Source organism: Notothenia coriiceps, unplaced genomic scaffold (genome assembly GCF_000735185.1).
Source record: "Notothenia coriiceps isolate Sejong01 unplaced genomic scaffold, NC01 NC01_scaffold00000339, whole genome shotgun sequence".
In the NCBI taxonomy this organism is placed as follows: domain Eukaryota; kingdom Metazoa; phylum Chordata; class Actinopteri; order Perciformes; family Nototheniidae; genus Notothenia; species Notothenia coriiceps.
Genome location: NW_011333040.1, coordinates 19,292,257 through 19,309,643, shown reverse-complemented (window position 1 = coordinate 19,309,643; position 17,387 = coordinate 19,292,257). Strand labels below are relative to the sequence as shown.

Sequence of the window (17,387 nt, the reverse complement as noted above, 5' to 3'; positions counted from 1 at the left end):
CACATGTACATTATCTTTTGATAAATGGTTTGTCATTGATTGTAATGCTGTTCAGCAAGTGTTGATTTTATTAATACTTCAAGGATCTCCTTTTGTTATTGTGTCAGTATATTCTAGCCAGAAAATAAGATCAACATAATATATATTTGTGTCGCTAAAAGGATGGAGACAATATATATTTATTTTATAATAGGGGGTAAAAGTTATTCACAGTAAGCTGAAAGGATTTTTCTTGAAAAGGTTGCATGTGTCCTGTAATGCCCACTTGTGGTGTCTAGACACACACACACACACACACACACACACACACACACACACACACACACACACACAGTGAATCTTTAACTTGTAGAAAAGGAGGTGACATGATGACAGTTTCCTGAAAGGACATCATGCAAAACATCCAAAAGCATAACGGGTATAAAATCAGTCATGAGTAACAGACATGCACCTGTGCTATTTGTCTCTAGGAGAATCTGCATGCACCAGTGTATAAGACGTAGTGTTATTTGTGTCTGAGGTGTGTGTGACTGTGCTCAAGTGAGGGCAGACTAAGATTAGCCAGGACTGAGACTGGCTCACTGATGTTAATGATTGACAGAATAGCAGACTTGCTAACTGAAGACACAGCCATTAAGCTGCTCATTCAATGACACACAGACACACACAGGCAGACACACAGACACACAGACACACACACATGTTCCTGCAACGCATCCGTGATCCCGTAAGCCATTGCTCGCCTTAATGGTACAGGTAGCAATGAACACCGTCCCCAATATCAACAATGGCCTCCTCGTAAAAACACCCTCACTGCTATAATTCTCAAACACAACAGGAAAGGAATTATCCTGACCCGTCAATCTTGGGGCCAAACATTTAGCTTCCTTTTCCCTCACTGTAAATAAATCAACCTGGTGCACAGTGCTGGAGCTCAGGGAGCGTGGCAGAGCCGCAGAGCCAGCATCGCTCCTCACAGCCTCCTTTAACCAAACAAACAGCAGCTGTGCAGCAGAGAGACTGGTGCAGGGCGGACGCTGGAACACCTTCGGTCACTGCAGGCTGGAGACAGGGCGAGGATTCACATCAGGGCTGGCTTAATGTGATGGAAACAGCATGGATGCTAAATAGATTGGTCACTGGGATAGAAGAGAATGTCGACTTTCAAAGGGATGAGGGGTGTGCCATCAACTAACAATTATCTTCATTATTAGCTCAGACACATATTTCAGTACAGAAATGCCAAATATTGAGGTCCTTTCGAAAAGGTGTAGCCATTACATAGCTTCGACCAGAGGGAACTTTTTAAACTGTTGAATGTCCCATTCAGTAGACTGCTTACATCATTTTTTATTTTTGTAATGTGTTTCTCCTATTGAACCTAAATTGGCTGATATAATGTTAACAGATTTTTCTAAATTCTTATATAAATATCAAAATGGGCTCAGCTTCAAACATTTAGTGTCAGTCTGTAGTTTTCCTTGATAAATGGCACTTAACACGATCACATATCTAAATAAAGTTTCATTCATGTTTGTAATTGATTATAGTGATGGTTTTAACTGTAGCATTGATACCATAAATATGATAAATCTGTACGAAAAGTAATATTATCTTTTTAATCAAATCATCCCAATACATTCAGGATACTCACAAGCTTTACTCATTCATTAAAGCTGATGGTGTGCTTTAATACCATGTCAAGTTTATGACAAATGCCCATCGTGACATATTTATGCACACAACTACATGCCTTTTAGTAACCAATATAGATCCAAATGTAGCAAAACTTCAATCCTAATTACAAGTTCTTTCTATTCCAAGTTCATGAACCCGTATGCCAATAAAGTGCACTGAATTTAACTGTTTTGATGCTAAATGTAGGTCGCAGACAGATAAAAACAATACAGAGTGACACCTGCACTCTCCCAACACCCCCAGCTCTCCAGATCTGACACGGTTGGTTGCCACATGTCTTCCACATAACCAGATCTCAAGTGTGCACCTGCCAAACCACGGAACTGTAGAGCCTAAAATGCAGATTTAACACACTGCGCACACTACTGGGAGACTGGAGGAAAGAAAACAGAGACAAGTGCCATCTCTTCTCAAACTAGGCCAAGTCAGCTGCTGATTAATAATCCACACATACATATGGAGATGAATAGCAAAATTAATCATTGATAGCACGATGCTGTCGCTTTTTCAGGGCCACTTGTTGTCAGTAGGGACTCACACAGAGCTGCCCTTTGTGCACGCAGAAAGGAGGGATGAGGACAGAGACTCTGGAGATCACAGTCAACATCATGCATCAATCTTTTCACATATGTCATTCACACATGGGGACAAAGCATGAACAATTTGTCAACGTTTTTTGTTGTTGTTCTGCACGAAAATGGTTATCCTGCCCCTATAACAGTGCCATGTCCTCAACTGCAGTCAGTATTCAACAGTAACTAAGTACATTTAATCAAGTACTCTCATTCCATTTCCTGATACTTTATACTTCAAAACCAGTACAATTCAGAGAATATTGTACGATTAACTCCACTACATTTATTTGACTGCTTTAGTTACTTGAGAAGAATCGGATTAGTAGTTCAATTCATCATCAACAAATCATTTTTTAAGTTAATTCAAAGATTAATTCAATTAAATTATTTTTGGGGATGAACACATGATGCAGCAATAAATACAATATCAAATAATGTAATATTTTCTTCTTTTCTAAAATGGGCCTGTGCAGAATTAGTATTGCTATTTTATTTTACTTCATAAATGACACCAATACCTTTGTAGTAAGATGTTGTATGCAGGAATTGTACTAGAAACCATGTTTTTCTACACTTTGATATTACTACAAATGTAACTAAAGTGAAAGACCGATGCACTGTGTTCAACACTTCTTACAGTAATACCAGTCACCGAATTGTTAACCTGTCCTTATTTGCCCCATAAAATAAAAAGCTGGCCGCATTTGTGAATGCAGAACTCAGTGACACTCTTCATTCAATGTATGTCTTGCAAACAATAAAAATCCCACAGCAATGCGACTTGTAGTAACACATCAGCTCATTAATGGAGAACAAAGTTAGTTTGAGCTACCACTGTTTACATGCCTGACATTGAGACAGCCATAGCAGCTGTGTCATCTACAAGTCGACATAATATAAACTCTCCAAACCTTTGGAAAGCTTTTCTCCTTCTCTGACCAAGAAGCAGCACTATGCAGTATGTCTGTGTTTAGGGTTATTTATAGCTCGGCACCTCCAGCCTGGGAAATTAACAGTTCGTTTTGAAACTCTAGAGCCCTGCCTGGACCAAGAGGATAATCTTACATGACAGCTTACGGAGGGTGCGAGTACAGAGCAGCGAGAGGGGTGATGGGAGGAGAGAGTCTGAGGGCGAGGGGGGGAGAGAGGGCTTCTCTTACTATATGCCAAGGGCACAGAAAACCACAGGAGGGAGGGGTCGAAATGGAAACCGAAACATTTAGAAAGAAATCGATAAAGAAAATGTTCTCAAACTTTCTCGCTGGTAATTTGGCTGCATGCATGGCTCTGATAACAGCAGCACATATTCATCTCTTAACCTTCTCTATAACCTGGAAAACAATTCCAAACACATGCCCCAAGAAGGAGGGCATGGCAGTCCTCCTCAGCATGCATTCTGCTCTCCATTAAAGTTCTTAATTGGTTAAAGAATCCATACTGGCAGAGCCACAAGCCCGGTGCAGAGATAATAGATTTTTAATGGAGCGATGATGGTAAGGAGACCCTCTCTAGGGAGGTATCACGGTCGAAGACTGAGACTCCAAGACCCATCCTAGATCCTTATAGCCCACCGCTCTCCAATGACATCATCGGCCTAAACAGCATCCAAACACAAGTGTTGACCGGCAGCTGAGGAATCACTATCCTGCTCTCTGAGACCAATGAAACACAAGTAAGTGAGGTAGACTTTAAGCAATTCTTATGAAGTCTATAAACTCAGGGATGTATCTAGCTGGTAGACTCTTTAGAAAAACAGCACTATGGGGTAGGAAGCCAGTGAAAATACCAAAACATGAATGAAACTAGAGTTTTGCTCAAACAGAATCTTAAGAGAAAATCCTTTGATAAAGAATGCATCCTCTCCAGATTTTCTTCCTTACAAACATTTATATAAGGAGTTTCTGCGTGTGCTTTAACAAGCTGCTCTGGCACTGGAGAACAAGTGACCTTTTCCCCACTGGGTCATCCTTTCAGCTTGTCGAGTAGGGTGAGACGGTGGAGGCAGCAGCAGAGATGAAAAGGCCATCTGACCTCCTCACAAAGGCCTGCCAGTTAGAGGAGCCACGGGGCTTATAATCAGACACCAAACACCCCCAAACTCATCAGTGGCCTTTTTTGATTTTATTCAGGGGAACAGTTGAATATTGTCTAACTGTTTAAAGGGTAGGACCTGTAGAGGATGCAAGTCAGTTCTAAAAATAAAAAAATCACAACAACCAAACTCATATAAACAGATGTAAGTACAATATAAATGCAGGGGTATGCCAGCACTTAACATACAAAAATAGCCCTACAATAGGCTATGTCAACAGATGTAAACAACACCTTGAGATGAAAGCAGTATCAAACATTGTCATTTTATAAATAGTTGGTACCCATAAGTGTCCACTTGTTTTGGCAAGTAGCTGGGCACCACCCAGTCTCCAGCTGTTCAGAGGAGGGGACAAGAGATTACCATCACACCTCGATCACTGGCTGGACTATCTCCAGCTGTTTTCCAGCTGCCTGGAATCTTGCCTTCACTCTGAATGCTTCTGACACTGCTGATGTCAAATTCCCACTATACCGCCTTAAAGGAATCCATGTAGAACAATGTACTCCAACCTGGAAAAACTATCTGTTACATGTGTCTCATATATGAGGCTTTGCTCAGCAGCCAGGTACAATAATATGCCACAAAAGACAACAATAGACAAAATCAAACATCTTTCTGCTTTGTTTTTAAATAGGGCACCAACGTAATGTTACTACTACTTTTTAAGATGAATACAATTCATTCTGCCTCATGTTTACCTCAGTTCAGGATGAGTACATCGTTTCTGCTCTAGTGTAACAGCTCCAATGGTCATCATTTAAATCATGGCCAATTCAACATTAGTGCTGTCTTAACCATAATATAGGCTTTAAACATACTAAACAGTTTTAACAGACAGCTTGCAGAGAGGAATCATTCAGAAGTCAGCTCCCTAAATGCCTCGTAATGGACTCTAACTTCCGCAGTGATACATTCCGTTTTTACTCAGTGTGACGGGGCGTCACCCTGACGTTACTTGTGTGTGTGGCCACTATCGGCAGCAGAAACCTCATATTCAACACTGTCTTTCCACTGGACAAGAACATAGGCCAAAGAAAGTAAAATCCCCAATATTGGTATTTTGAATACATTCGGTTTATTTTCTAAAGTGAAATGATAGGGGAATTTAGGGCGGTCTAATGTTAAGCCTACATAACCAAGTTACAACACACGAACTCAAGGCTGACTGTTTATCAAAATAGATAATTGTTTTAAAAACAACATACTGTATGCAAAATCCATGACCCATGTTGTTCCCAGTATATGTAGCCAATAAGAGCAAGCATGAGTTGTTGAGCTCGACAGATAAATGGTTGAATTAAAAATGTTATGATAGCTAGCTAACATGTTTTAACTGTGGAACGCAACCTCCAGTGGTGCCCAAAACACTGAAAGCTTTTTAAAGCGGAACGTTTTGGCTAGACAAAAACAGTCACTGCCGACATATTTCGGACACAGGAATGTGCACTGCATACTTACAACAAGCAGAGGTCTAATTAGCGACAAGAGCGACGTTTCGTCTACCGGAGAAGAAAAAAAATCGTTCAACTCTGTGGCCTCTCCAATGAAATGAGAAGAAAAATAAAATGGTCCTGGTCCGTTTCCCTTCGTCTTCAGATATCTGCACCTTATTCTACCCGATAACGTGTTTAATTTTCAGTATCTAAAATGCACCAATGCATTCATTGGTTCTGGGTAAAATGAGCCCGCGTTGAACAATGTGCTTCCACAGAGAGCAGAGGGATGAGGAGTGTCGAGCCCACGCCCAGCTCTATCAAACATAGAACCGCCCCGGTTACCATGCATGTTACTGCTACGTTCACGTACTGCCGGAAATATGGACACTCAGCGATGAAGATCAGTATTTACAGTTTGACCTATGCACTTAAAGCAGGTTTACAGAGTGTCCCTTGAATGTGACAGACAAAGACTCTAAGTTATAAATGCATGTTTTATTATTTCAATTTAGAACAAGCAGAAAAGCCAGGCTTTAAACAAAGTAAAATGTCCCCATGAAAACCTCACCCACCTGAGAAAAATAACCACCATCCAAACTCAATAAACCATCCAAGCATTTAACAAATCACTGACACATTTGACTTTGAATAGTTTTTTGTTTCTCCCAAATGTTATATTACCAGTGCCTTACTGTTATTTAAGAACGCATACATCCAGTGGGTAATATATACATTCATTTGGAATTGATTTGATTTTAATAAAAGACATGTCAACCAAAACACTCACATTCTATGATTTGACATCTGACAATATTATTGTCAGATGTACATTCTGAAAAATGTAAAGCTCCAAAGTCAGAGCTTACAAGGGACATGTGAAGGCAGCACCACACAAGCGTAGGTTGTTCACTGGGTTAAGGCTTCTGTAGTAGAAAACAGATGCTTAGAAATGAATCTTTGATGATATAACAGATAGCGTTTAGTTAAGCATTAACCTCAAGAGTTTCACTGATGCGCTAATTGTTAATGTGAACTACATATCCCAGGGAGCCACAGGTCTCTTAGTACCGTTTCCAGGAAGTCGTATGTGGTTGTCAAGCAAACTTTTGCTTCTAAGCAAAGTGATCTCAGTCAGTGAAATGTATGTATATGTTTAGTCTGCAGTTTCCTGCAACAGGTACATATGAACTATCTAAATATGTATAATAATAATGCGTTTAAAGTCCTTGTTGTTGGGTTTAGCTTAAATAAAATATTATTATATTGCCTCCCGCATTTGTCAACAATTAACCATAGCAGTTATGCTAGTTTGTTAGCTAATTTAACGCGAATTGGATAATGCTAAACTAGATAAACATACGATATGACATTAAATGTGATGTCGTGTTTGCTTTGACCAAACAGGTTAAAATAAATATGTGTTGTTCTTTATGGCAGACAAAGCGCTAAATGTGCTGAACAAAGTGACTAAGGAACAATTATCGGGAATTAAATGATGGTGACACAGTCATCTTTTGTGCTTGCTGTTTAATGAACCATTCTTATTGTTACTCAGCTAACAACATGGACAAGCGCTAGTCATACGTCTGTGATTGTAATCTTACTACTTTTTTTGCTTTTTTGGAATTTATGTAATATTTGTATCGATTGTATTGGTACAACAAATATAATCATACATAACTGAGCCTTTAAAAAGCGACTCATAGCTGGACTTTTCCTCTTGTTTTTGCAAACATTTGGTTCCTTCCTTTTCATATTTTTTTCTTTATGATATATTTGACTGATGTGGACCTTTGAGTCCAAAACTGAGTGAATAGATATTTACATCAACGTCTGTCTAGATAGACATCTATGGATAGATGAGTATTTCCTATACATCCATTTTGTTCATGTCAGGTTCCTGTGAGAGATGAGTTGCTGTCATGGTTCTGTGGCTAAGGGAGTCCGGCCTGGCACAGCTCGGGTCCTAGTCACTGAGCTGAGTGGATCAGGACACATCAACCCAACTCCTGCCACCAAACCATGTGAGGACGCAGAAGCAGTGGATGTTTCCCTTTCTCCAGAGAAGCTGGTAAATTTGCAGAATGGCCTAAAGATACAGTCAGTGTTTATACCACCAACATTTGTACACAAAGTTTTCCATTGTCTCATTGTTACATGTGGTTAGTCTTACTAATAGGCTTGTTTATTATTAATCAAGTTATACGTGTCTAAGGTCAATGTTGATGTAAAAAACTTTGATGAGTAAACACAAAATCCAGTTCATTAAGGGGGCCCTATTATGCTTTTTCGGGTTTCCCTTTCCTGTATTGTGTTAAACAAATGTGTATACATGGTCTGCAAAGGCTAAAATCCCAAAGATGGTGTTTCTCTCTCACACACTCCCCCACGCCTGAAACGCCTCCATTGGAGTCCTTTGTTTACTTCCGTGACATAGTGACATCACTACATACTGTAACTCTCCTGCATCTATTGGCTAACGCTCCAACACATTGTACGTGATAGGCTAGGTGGGACATCTCTGGTTTCAGACAGAGGGTGAAAAGAGGTGCTGCAACACAGGCAGTGTGAGACAAATAAAGCACCTTTTGAACATTAAAGCATATAAGCATGTCACAATAGAGTCACAAAATACTAATATGAAACCTGAAAATAAGGATATTAGGACCCATTTAAATGCTTTTTGATTTCTGTCCCTCAGAAATTACTGTGTGGAACTCAGGACCTCTCTCACCTGTCCTCACTGGAGATCTGCTTGGACACACAAGAAAACACACTGGGTAACTTTGGTAAGAAACAGATACATCTATTATTTGACCATGTGCAAAGTGTGTGTGGGTACTCGTTGGGGATCACGGACTCAGTAACTCTTAAAGGTCCCATGTCAGGCTTTTCTGGTTATTACCTGTCCCCTTGTGTGTTATGTAGCTTTTTCTGCATGTAAACGGTCTGCAGAGTCACAAACCCTCAAAGTACACTCTGTAGCGAGTAAAACTCTAACACAGAAAATACCTGTCTATGCTGCCCCAGAACGCCTCGTTGGGGATTTCTCTTTTTCCATTGTTTACTTCTTGGGTATAGTGACGTATTTCGTGTATAGTGACGTAACGTAACGTAACGGCTCCTCAGATTGGTCCGTTACGTTTGGACCAATCCGCGGACTTCCACACACACACACACACGAGGCGGGACGTTGCAACGCTCGCTGCTGCGAGGAGCGGGACACTGTGAGCTGGCTCACTGGTGTGGGGTCGGCGAGACACTGCGGTACTCAGCCTGGGCACACACACAAACTCCCAGCCAGGCTGCTTGTGTGTGTGTGTGTTTCGGGCTGGGTTTCACTGTCTCGCAGATGGCCACTGGGCTCACAAGGAGGGGGGGGGCAGGAGCTCCAACAAGCCGTTTAGGACAAAGAGTGAATACACATATTATACAGAGATGCTGTATGAGAAACCAATGTGATTTTGGAAATTGCACAATATACATTTATTTTAGTATACCTCAACAATGGAATTATGATCAGTAGAAATGGCCATGACATGGGACCTTTAAGTAAAAAAACAGACATTAAGTTTCTTACACTCTGTACAATGATGATTCATGATATACACTTTTAATAACCACAAATAGAAACATTGCTATGACGCACGGAACATATCCGTTCTTGATCTCCTCTCAGGTGTGCCAACCTCAGTGCAGGATGACTGAGCTGATAATGTTGGAAGAGCATCTCCCTTTTGCTCACCCTTGTCCTCAGAAAATTGTAGATTGCACAACAAGTGCAAGCATATGTGACAAATGCATATTCTGTCCCTTTAGGTACTTCTAGGTTCAGCTATTTGTCAAAGGCCTGAAAAGGTTCTTTTGGAAGTAATTCAAAGAGTTTGTTGAAAATCCAATAAACAATCACCCCACTGTTACATGTTTAGTGATTGAAATAGCTTTGTTTATCTAATCATCTTGCAGGTGCTTACTTGCCCAAACTGGTGCGGCTCAAAATGAACAACAGCACAATTTTGTCAGTGAGGTAAGTGTAATGTTATATAATCCAAATCATTATTGTATTGAATTCCTAAATTGCAAACTTATCCTACGAGAACACGCACATTCAATCTCGTGTTATACGGAAATCTTACTCATGGAATACTACGTACTCCGAAAAAGATACATATCTTGAAACCAAAACCAAATATGTTGCTAAGGTAAGAGTTAACCAAAATACACAATGAAGTCTGTCCATTATTTTTTGAGTAAGCGGGTCATAATTACTGCAAAGAGATATGTTGAGTCTTTTAAATTTATTTTTGGAGCTTTGAGCACTACAAGCTATCTAGTTCCATTATATTTTAAGAAAAGGCAGACATCTCTGCAGCTAATGTCTCCATCATTTGGCAACCCACAGTTAAACATTTGAGGTTGATAAAAAAGAGAACAGGTAAGAGGAAAAATGTGTGTCTTTTCTTTTTGGTCCCCCTGACTTTCCAACAGGGACTTGTTATGTAATGTTTCTGTATGTAGGATGCATGTTGCTGCTTGTAAAACCGACACCAACAAAGGTGTTCAGTACAGTCTTAGAGCTAAAACACATTGAGAACAGGTTCCCCCACCTGTCTCACAATAAGAAACGGCAGGTTTGTGGCATATCAGCTTTCACATTTGTCTACTCGGACGAAAAGACAGAACATTTGCACAGTTCATATGTAGTGTCCTACCAACTTGATTGCAGCCACAGCTGTGTCATCAAAAACTGATGGAAGAAAAGTAATTAACCTGCGGGACGACACACATTGCAAATGTTCCGAACAGGACAGGTGGAGGATTGTTACCCGAGAGACCACAGAGGGATAAGAGAGTACAAACAGAAAGATAGGCGGCTGTCTGCTCCGCCCTGAGAGTAGCGAAGCAGAGCCAGCCGGACGTGCGCTGCCTCTGATAGCATTTCCTGCTCTGGGAGCTGTAGTGGAGAGGGTATTGAGGAGCTGTAGACACATGGACTGAGACTCAGAGCAGGGCTGTGCTGCAGAGACAAGTGAGAGGCAGAGGAGTGGCCTCCAGATTGGGGGGAGAGAAAAGAGCTTCGAGCTTCAGTAGCCAAGCGATGGATAGCCTTTCCCATGATTCACTGCGTTGGGTAACACCCGTCCCTGCCTCTAAATCAAGTTTGTTCTATTTTGTCTCCTTAGAGACCTGGGAACCACCCTCTCCCACCTGGAGGTGCTGTGGATGTCCCGCTGCTCCCTACAACACCTAGATGGCCTCTCTACTTTGTCCTCCCTAAAGGTAGAGCTGGAGATAAATAAAAAGTCTCTGTGTTGGGATGAAATGAATGTATTCACAAGTTCATATTTTTGTGCCACAAACTTTAAGACAAATATGCAATTTCTGATATTGGGCTATATAATTAAAATGTGATTGATTCATTGAGAGAGAAAAAAAAGTAAGGACATATTCGAAAGAAACGATGATAAGGTTGATTAGCAATTAGAGACCTGAGATTTTTGTTTGATCATTTACATAGTTTATTTTATTCAAATCCCACAAATGTTGCCTTTAATACCTCTCCTGTGTGTTCGTTTTTCAAACTGTCTCATAACCTTATCTTCCCCTCTACCAATCTCTTTTACGCTGTATGCATATCCTCTCTCTGTTTCAGGAGTTGTACCTTGCCTATAACAATGTGTCGGACCTGAGTCAGGCGGGCATGCTGGAGAACCTGCAGCTGTTAGATCTGGAAGGGAACAATGTGGACGACCTGGTCCAGATTCAATACCTGGGGCTGTGTGGCAAACTCCAGACACTAACCCTGGAGGGAAACCCTGTGTGTGTGCTCCCAAACCCCCCTGCTAAACAGGTAGTGTAACATTATTTATAAGTTAACACAAAATAACAATACTGAACTACAATGGTGCAGGAATGAGTCCTACAATCTGGAAATTATATTTTAGAATTTCCATTTCCCTTGTCCCAAAGTCAGTATTTTTTGGATATAATAAAGTCTATGGTTAACACAGGCTTAAACATGTTGTACTACGACATAGCAACAGTCTAAAGCTTCTATTTGTAATAAAAAAACATCGGTTGCTAACACGTGGCTAGTTGAGACTGCTAAACATCATGATGAGGAACATGAGTCTGCCTTTAGCTTAGTGCTGTTGACCATGGTGTATTGTAAGCATTACGTTTATTAAGCATTTCACTTCTGGTGATTACATTTACGCTTCAAAAAGAAAAAGGTGTGTAAGTATCATATTTATTTACTTATTTTCTGCATTTTTCTATAATCCATTTGAAAAATCGCATTTCTTTTTGTCAAGAGAACCAGTGCCAACTTTCGGGTCGACCTACATAAATCATCATTCATGCACCACTCTATCGTGTCACCATCCAAGCATGATGATGCATTGATGATAATGCAAGGGAAACATTTGAGGAAGTTGCATGTGTCTAGACATTTCACTAATGTGTTATCCAGATGAACATATAACAACAGAATACACTCATAGGGGACAAATCATGCACATTTGAATGTTCTTTCTTTCTTTTAGGTTTCTAAAAGAACATGTTTACTTGCTTATATGATCATACTCTCTGTCTAAATGACCCGTGTGAACCCTCTGTCTGAAATGCTCCGTGTTAGCGCCTGTCTCTTTCAGCTCTTCTCCTGCAAATGTCCAGATAGGATTGTGAGAAAAATTGCAAAAGTAGATCTCAAGCCATTGGGAGAGATACTCAGATTGGGGGCATCCCATTCTTATGAGTCTGCATGTGACATAGAAAGGGAAGCCAAATCTGATTGGCTTGTTGAATCATGTGTTTTCTTACCTAGGCATCCCACCAAAAGATGGTTGGGTTGTCTCATGCCACAGTTTTGATTGATAGGCACTTCAACTGTTTATCACCATTGACATGTTTTATTAATATGACCACTTTAAAATCCTGGATGTTGTTGAAGCCCACTTGAAAATGCAACTTGTGGTTCTCCTGTAGGTATCATTCAGTTAGATCCTGTGCCGGCCCACTGTCCGCTCTCATGGCTTTATCAGATAATGACCAAAATGTAATTAGCATGCGCTGAGACATGAAAGTATCCGTATGATCTCGCCGCTCTGTGTTTGGGCCTTCAACGCATCAGATGGGACACAGGCAGCCGGAGGAATCAAAATAACCAAACATACTTAGTAATTACACAGACTTACTCTTTTTCAATATCACATCATGTGCAGTGCTGCTGTGACGTAAAAAAATGTCCTACATTTGAATCAATAAAGCAAATCTTATCTTATCTACTTGAAAACTGGCCAATACATTTAGCATAAAGCAGCTCACAATGGACTTTTTCAGAGATATTTGCTGTTGCTGGATATCCAGTGCAGAAGCTTTCTACTTTTCGCTGATTCAAGACACAGTGTGCTGAGTTTTTGTGCCACTGTGAATGTGTTTATTTACACCCACCAGCAGAGCATTAATTAGGAAACTAGGGCAATGAGGGGAGATGCTGAGCTGAATATGCATTAGCCTGTGCTTTGTAGTGACTGAGGGGTTCTTGGATTTGCTCTCTTGCCAAACTATCACTCCTCTTGCTCTTTCTCACTCTCTTTCTATCGAACACACACAAACACACACACACATCCGCTTCCTCTCTAACCAGCCCTCATTCTCCTCCTCTTTTCTCCTTCATTCCCTCCATGCCAGGCCTTAACTCTCTTTTTCATTCATTGCATTTGTGTGGTTTGATGAAGGGCAATGGTGTTCTTATTGGAGAAATGTACTGGACTCTCTCTCTTTCTCTCTCTCCATCCATCAGAGAAGTGAAAGGGGACCTATCATGCAAAATGCACTTTTGTACGTCTTTTATACATGAATATGTGTCCCCGGTGTGTCAGGGAACTCACCAAGTCAAGTGTCAGAAAACACAACCCTCTCTCTTTTCCTCCATACCCAAATCTCTAAAAACGGGGCTGCAATGGAGCTGATATAGATTTGAATTTTCCTGACGTCAGAAAAGGGTGCTNTGTGTGCCCTTGGCAGTCTCAGATTGACCGGAGTGATCCCATGTTAATTTTGTCCAAAAACCGGAGCATTCCCTAGCCCTAATCCTAACCCTCACAGCAGATACTGACTGGTTTTCGGACCCCCCAGACCCCCCCAATAAAGCAAAACTGCACGTTTCAGAGTGGCCTTTTATTGTGGCCAGCCTAAGGCACACCTGTGCAATAATCATGCTGTCTAATCAGCATCTTTATATGCCACACCTGTGAGGTGGGATGGATTATCTCGGCAAAGGAGAAGTGCTCACTATCACAGATTTTTTCAGATTTGTGAACAATATTTGAGAGAAATGGTTATTTTGTGTATATAGAAAATGTTTTAGATCTTTGAGTTCATCTCATGAAGAATGCAGCAGGTATGTTATTTGCTGTAGTCAGGTGATTTAAATGTATCAATGAAAGGAAGAAGTGTAGGCTACATGATAAGAAGGGAATACAGTTTGAATAAAAGTAATTAGTACAGTGTAACACTGTACTTTATTACTTTTTAATGTACAAATACTTTGTTACTGTATGATATCAATAACAATAATCCACAGCTCCACTCTCTGCTCCAGAGGATAACAAAAATGTGGGTGCCCCGATTTTTTTTTTCCGGGGGGGCACCCTGCCAAGGCAGTCAACCTAGGGGAAACACTGTAATAGGTGGACTGTACTAATGTTCTCACATCGTCTGTATTGTAGTTTATCTCTTCAAACATATTCTTCGTCTTTTCTTTTTTTTCTTGCTGACTCTCCACAGTCTCGGAGAGTGGCAAATGTTTCGGCTCCCAGTTGACGCAGCCATACGTGTCTTGAACACCGGATCTTTTTTTTTCTGGAACTTCCTCTGTGTCATAATCATCTGATGTGGCCTTGCATTTCATTATTTTTGGTCTGTTGGGTCGTTTAACATTTTCAATTTGCGCTTGGAGTTGCTTTACCAGTGAATGGTATCCAGGTCCAACAACATCACCCTCGATGACATCCTGTAAGGATTTTGGATACTTGGCCACCATTATTTTGCCTATCTCTGTAGTGTTGCGTTTGGCTGGATTATTAGACACCTTCATAATCTCCGATACCACAATCCTTACCATCGCTCGGCGTAGTCGCGGACTCGGTCTTCTCTGCCTTTCCAAACTCTGCAGTAACTCTTCAGGGAGCTTCTGCCATGGTATTTGGAAATTGTCTACCCAGTTAGGCACAAAAGCGTAACAGGCTCCCGGGGACAAGGTGGTTGTGGATGATGCTGGTGAGGGAAAGGACGGAGTGGAACAGACGGACACCGGAGAGGGACACGCTGAGGTTGGAGTGGTTGAGTCTGTAACAGAAGAACAAAGGAGATTCAAAAACATTAAACCCTGAATGATATGCCCACAATGTGTAGAGGAGAGCTTAAGCCAAATGCACAACAAAGCAAGTTTTCAAACAAATAAGTATCTTTACTTACAAAACTCAAAACGGCATAAAAGCAGCCAACCAGAAAGTAACACAAGGGGTGTGAGCAGTGACACAACGAATCACATTGTTAAACAGCAACCAAAATACAGGAAAGGGAAGTCAATAACACATGAGGAACAATGAAATGAACACACACACACAAGACTACAAAGTAAAATTCCTAGAACACAATGAAACTAAGGAAAACAAACCTGAAACCATGACAATGCTACTCTGTTGAAAATGTAATGTATCATTAAATAACTATATAGTTTGTTCTCTGGTGTGATGGCAATTTAATGTTATGAAACTGTATTCATTTCAATCACACTTACTGTTCTGTGGCCCAGGCAGCACAAGTCTTCTGGCGGTTGGAATGGCTTCAACACCAGGCAGCAGGTCTGCTTCTGTAACGTGCTGCAGATCATCTGTGGTCGACGGCGGCCTTGACACAGAACGCTTGCACAATACTCCCTTGAAAAAGTTCTTCGTACAAACAAGGCATAGATAGTGCAAGAGAAAGGCATATACGCGAATAGAATATGTGAAGAAGTGTATCAAGTATACATGCTTATTAGTAGGAGAGTAAATGCAAACGGATTAATATTCGCAATTCTGGTGTCTCAGGTTTCTAGATAGATCTGGCTGTATATACACAATATGAATATAGTACTCTCTCAAAGCAACCAAAGTAATATGGTAATGTCATCTCCGCGAATTGATAAGCAACTCTTGACATCACCTTATCTCATTCGATAGATTGCAATCTAAGTACAAGTCGTAGCCTGGACACTAAAAGTCGTTTTACAGACGCGAGTTGGCTTCAATGTTGTGTCAGTTCATTGTGGCACCATTCCATTATTTTATCAATGTTACAGTCATGATGTACGATGTGCATCAATGATTTCGATCAGGTTCAAATATTAACATGTAGTGGGTATAGTTTGTAGTGGCGCTTCTTTCCGCAAATTCGTTGTAGTCGAGTTAGAAGACAAAGTAAGCTCATGGGTTGTGAGTAGTGTTGGGAAGAAATTCTTTGTAGTATCTGTAATAAATGCTGACACCTCCCATCTTGGTCAGAAGATAAGTGCATGTACATGTGACTTCACAAGACTACGCAATGTATAGGATCAGACGCCTTCTTTAAGATAGACATCTATACATAGGTCTTTCATTTACACTTTTGGGTACAGCACTCCAATTTGACTTACTACCTATCGCTCTGTGTAACACCTCCCGTTGTTGGGCTCGTTCCGTAGTTAGTAGCTCTCATACTGTTGGTCCTAGCATGATCTTGACTGACAGAACAGTGTTCTTACGATTGTGGGAATAATTCACGATAATGCTGCGTATAAAGCTCACAAATTCCATGTACGTAGACCAGGAAAGAGCATGCGCAGATTGTCTGTGTGAAACGATCTGATTTCGCCACCGCCATGAGGTGTACATGAGCTCGGTAGTATATAAATTTGATTGGCACGGTGTAGGTTCCCTCTGATATCGTCAATCCCTGTCAGGATTCGTGTGCAGAGATGCGGGAACGATTGTCCCTGGGTTCACCGTGAGGCGCGTGAAAGTTCAGGCCTGAAACATCGTGATGGTCTTTCTGAACAAGAGTGAGATCACAGATTTGTTAGATTCTGTCCAAATGCCTCCTGCACACGCTTTTAAAGGCCGTCTAGCTATGTTTGCTCTCAAAGCGCAATGTAGTCGATGAATCGCGCGATCAGTGGCCAAATCTTTAGAGATCACTCCTGGATGAGTGGCGCGGGTAAATTAATGATGGTTTTGGTCTCGAGAAATTTTTATCTGGAAGACAGTGGCCTTCCTGGATTCTAAAATTATTCCTGAATGAGAGCATTCCAAGGTAAGGTAAACATGGAGGCCTGGACAACTTTTCTGAGCCAACAATAATCGTAACAATGTTACAATCTGAGGGTGAGTTAATTCGACCAAACATGCAAGTCAAGTCACGTCGTGAGCTCTTGCACTCTGTCCTCCATTATTAGAGGAAAAAGTCTTAAACAATTCCAGTTCATGTACAGCCATGACATCGCACAGTGTCTTACCTGTGCTCTCTATGTAGGTACAGACCGAGGGGAGCTGAGACATG

At 40.9% G+C, this 17,387-nt stretch overlaps 2 protein-coding genes across 6 annotated transcripts in view; one reads left to right on the top strand and one right to left on the bottom strand.

Moving 5' to 3' along the window:
* The window catches only part of hrasa (HRas proto-oncogene, GTPase a), a 15,094-nt gene extending 8,994 nt beyond the window's left edge, over positions 1–6,100 (bottom strand). The window contains exon 1 of the mRNA XM_010774143.1: positions 5,827–6,100. The gene's annotated coding sequence lies outside the window, so the exon portion shown is untranslated. The remainder of the gene's footprint in view (positions 1–5,826) is intronic.
* Positions 3,774–17,387, top strand: part of lrrc56 (leucine rich repeat containing 56) — a 19,827-nt gene continuing 6,213 nt past the window's right edge. Inside the window, exons 1-6 of one of the 5 annotated variants that reach the window (XM_010774170.1) lie at positions 3,774–3,945; positions 7,701–7,875; positions 8,506–8,593; positions 9,771–9,831; positions 10,988–11,084; positions 11,458–11,655. In XM_010774170.1, the coding sequence (XP_010772472.1) occupies positions 7,714–7,875; positions 8,506–8,593; positions 9,771–9,831; positions 10,988–11,084; positions 11,458–11,655 (606 nt within the window). In that variant the 5' untranslated portion in view covers positions 3,774–3,945; positions 7,701–7,713. Of the gene's footprint in view, positions 3,946–6,898; positions 6,982–7,700; positions 7,876–8,505; positions 8,594–9,770; positions 9,832–10,482; positions 10,566–10,635; positions 10,834–10,987; positions 11,085–11,457; positions 11,656–17,387 lie in introns of those variants that run through there. The other 4 variants (XM_010774178.1, XM_010774162.1, XM_010774187.1 and 1 more) reach the window with 4 other exon arrangements.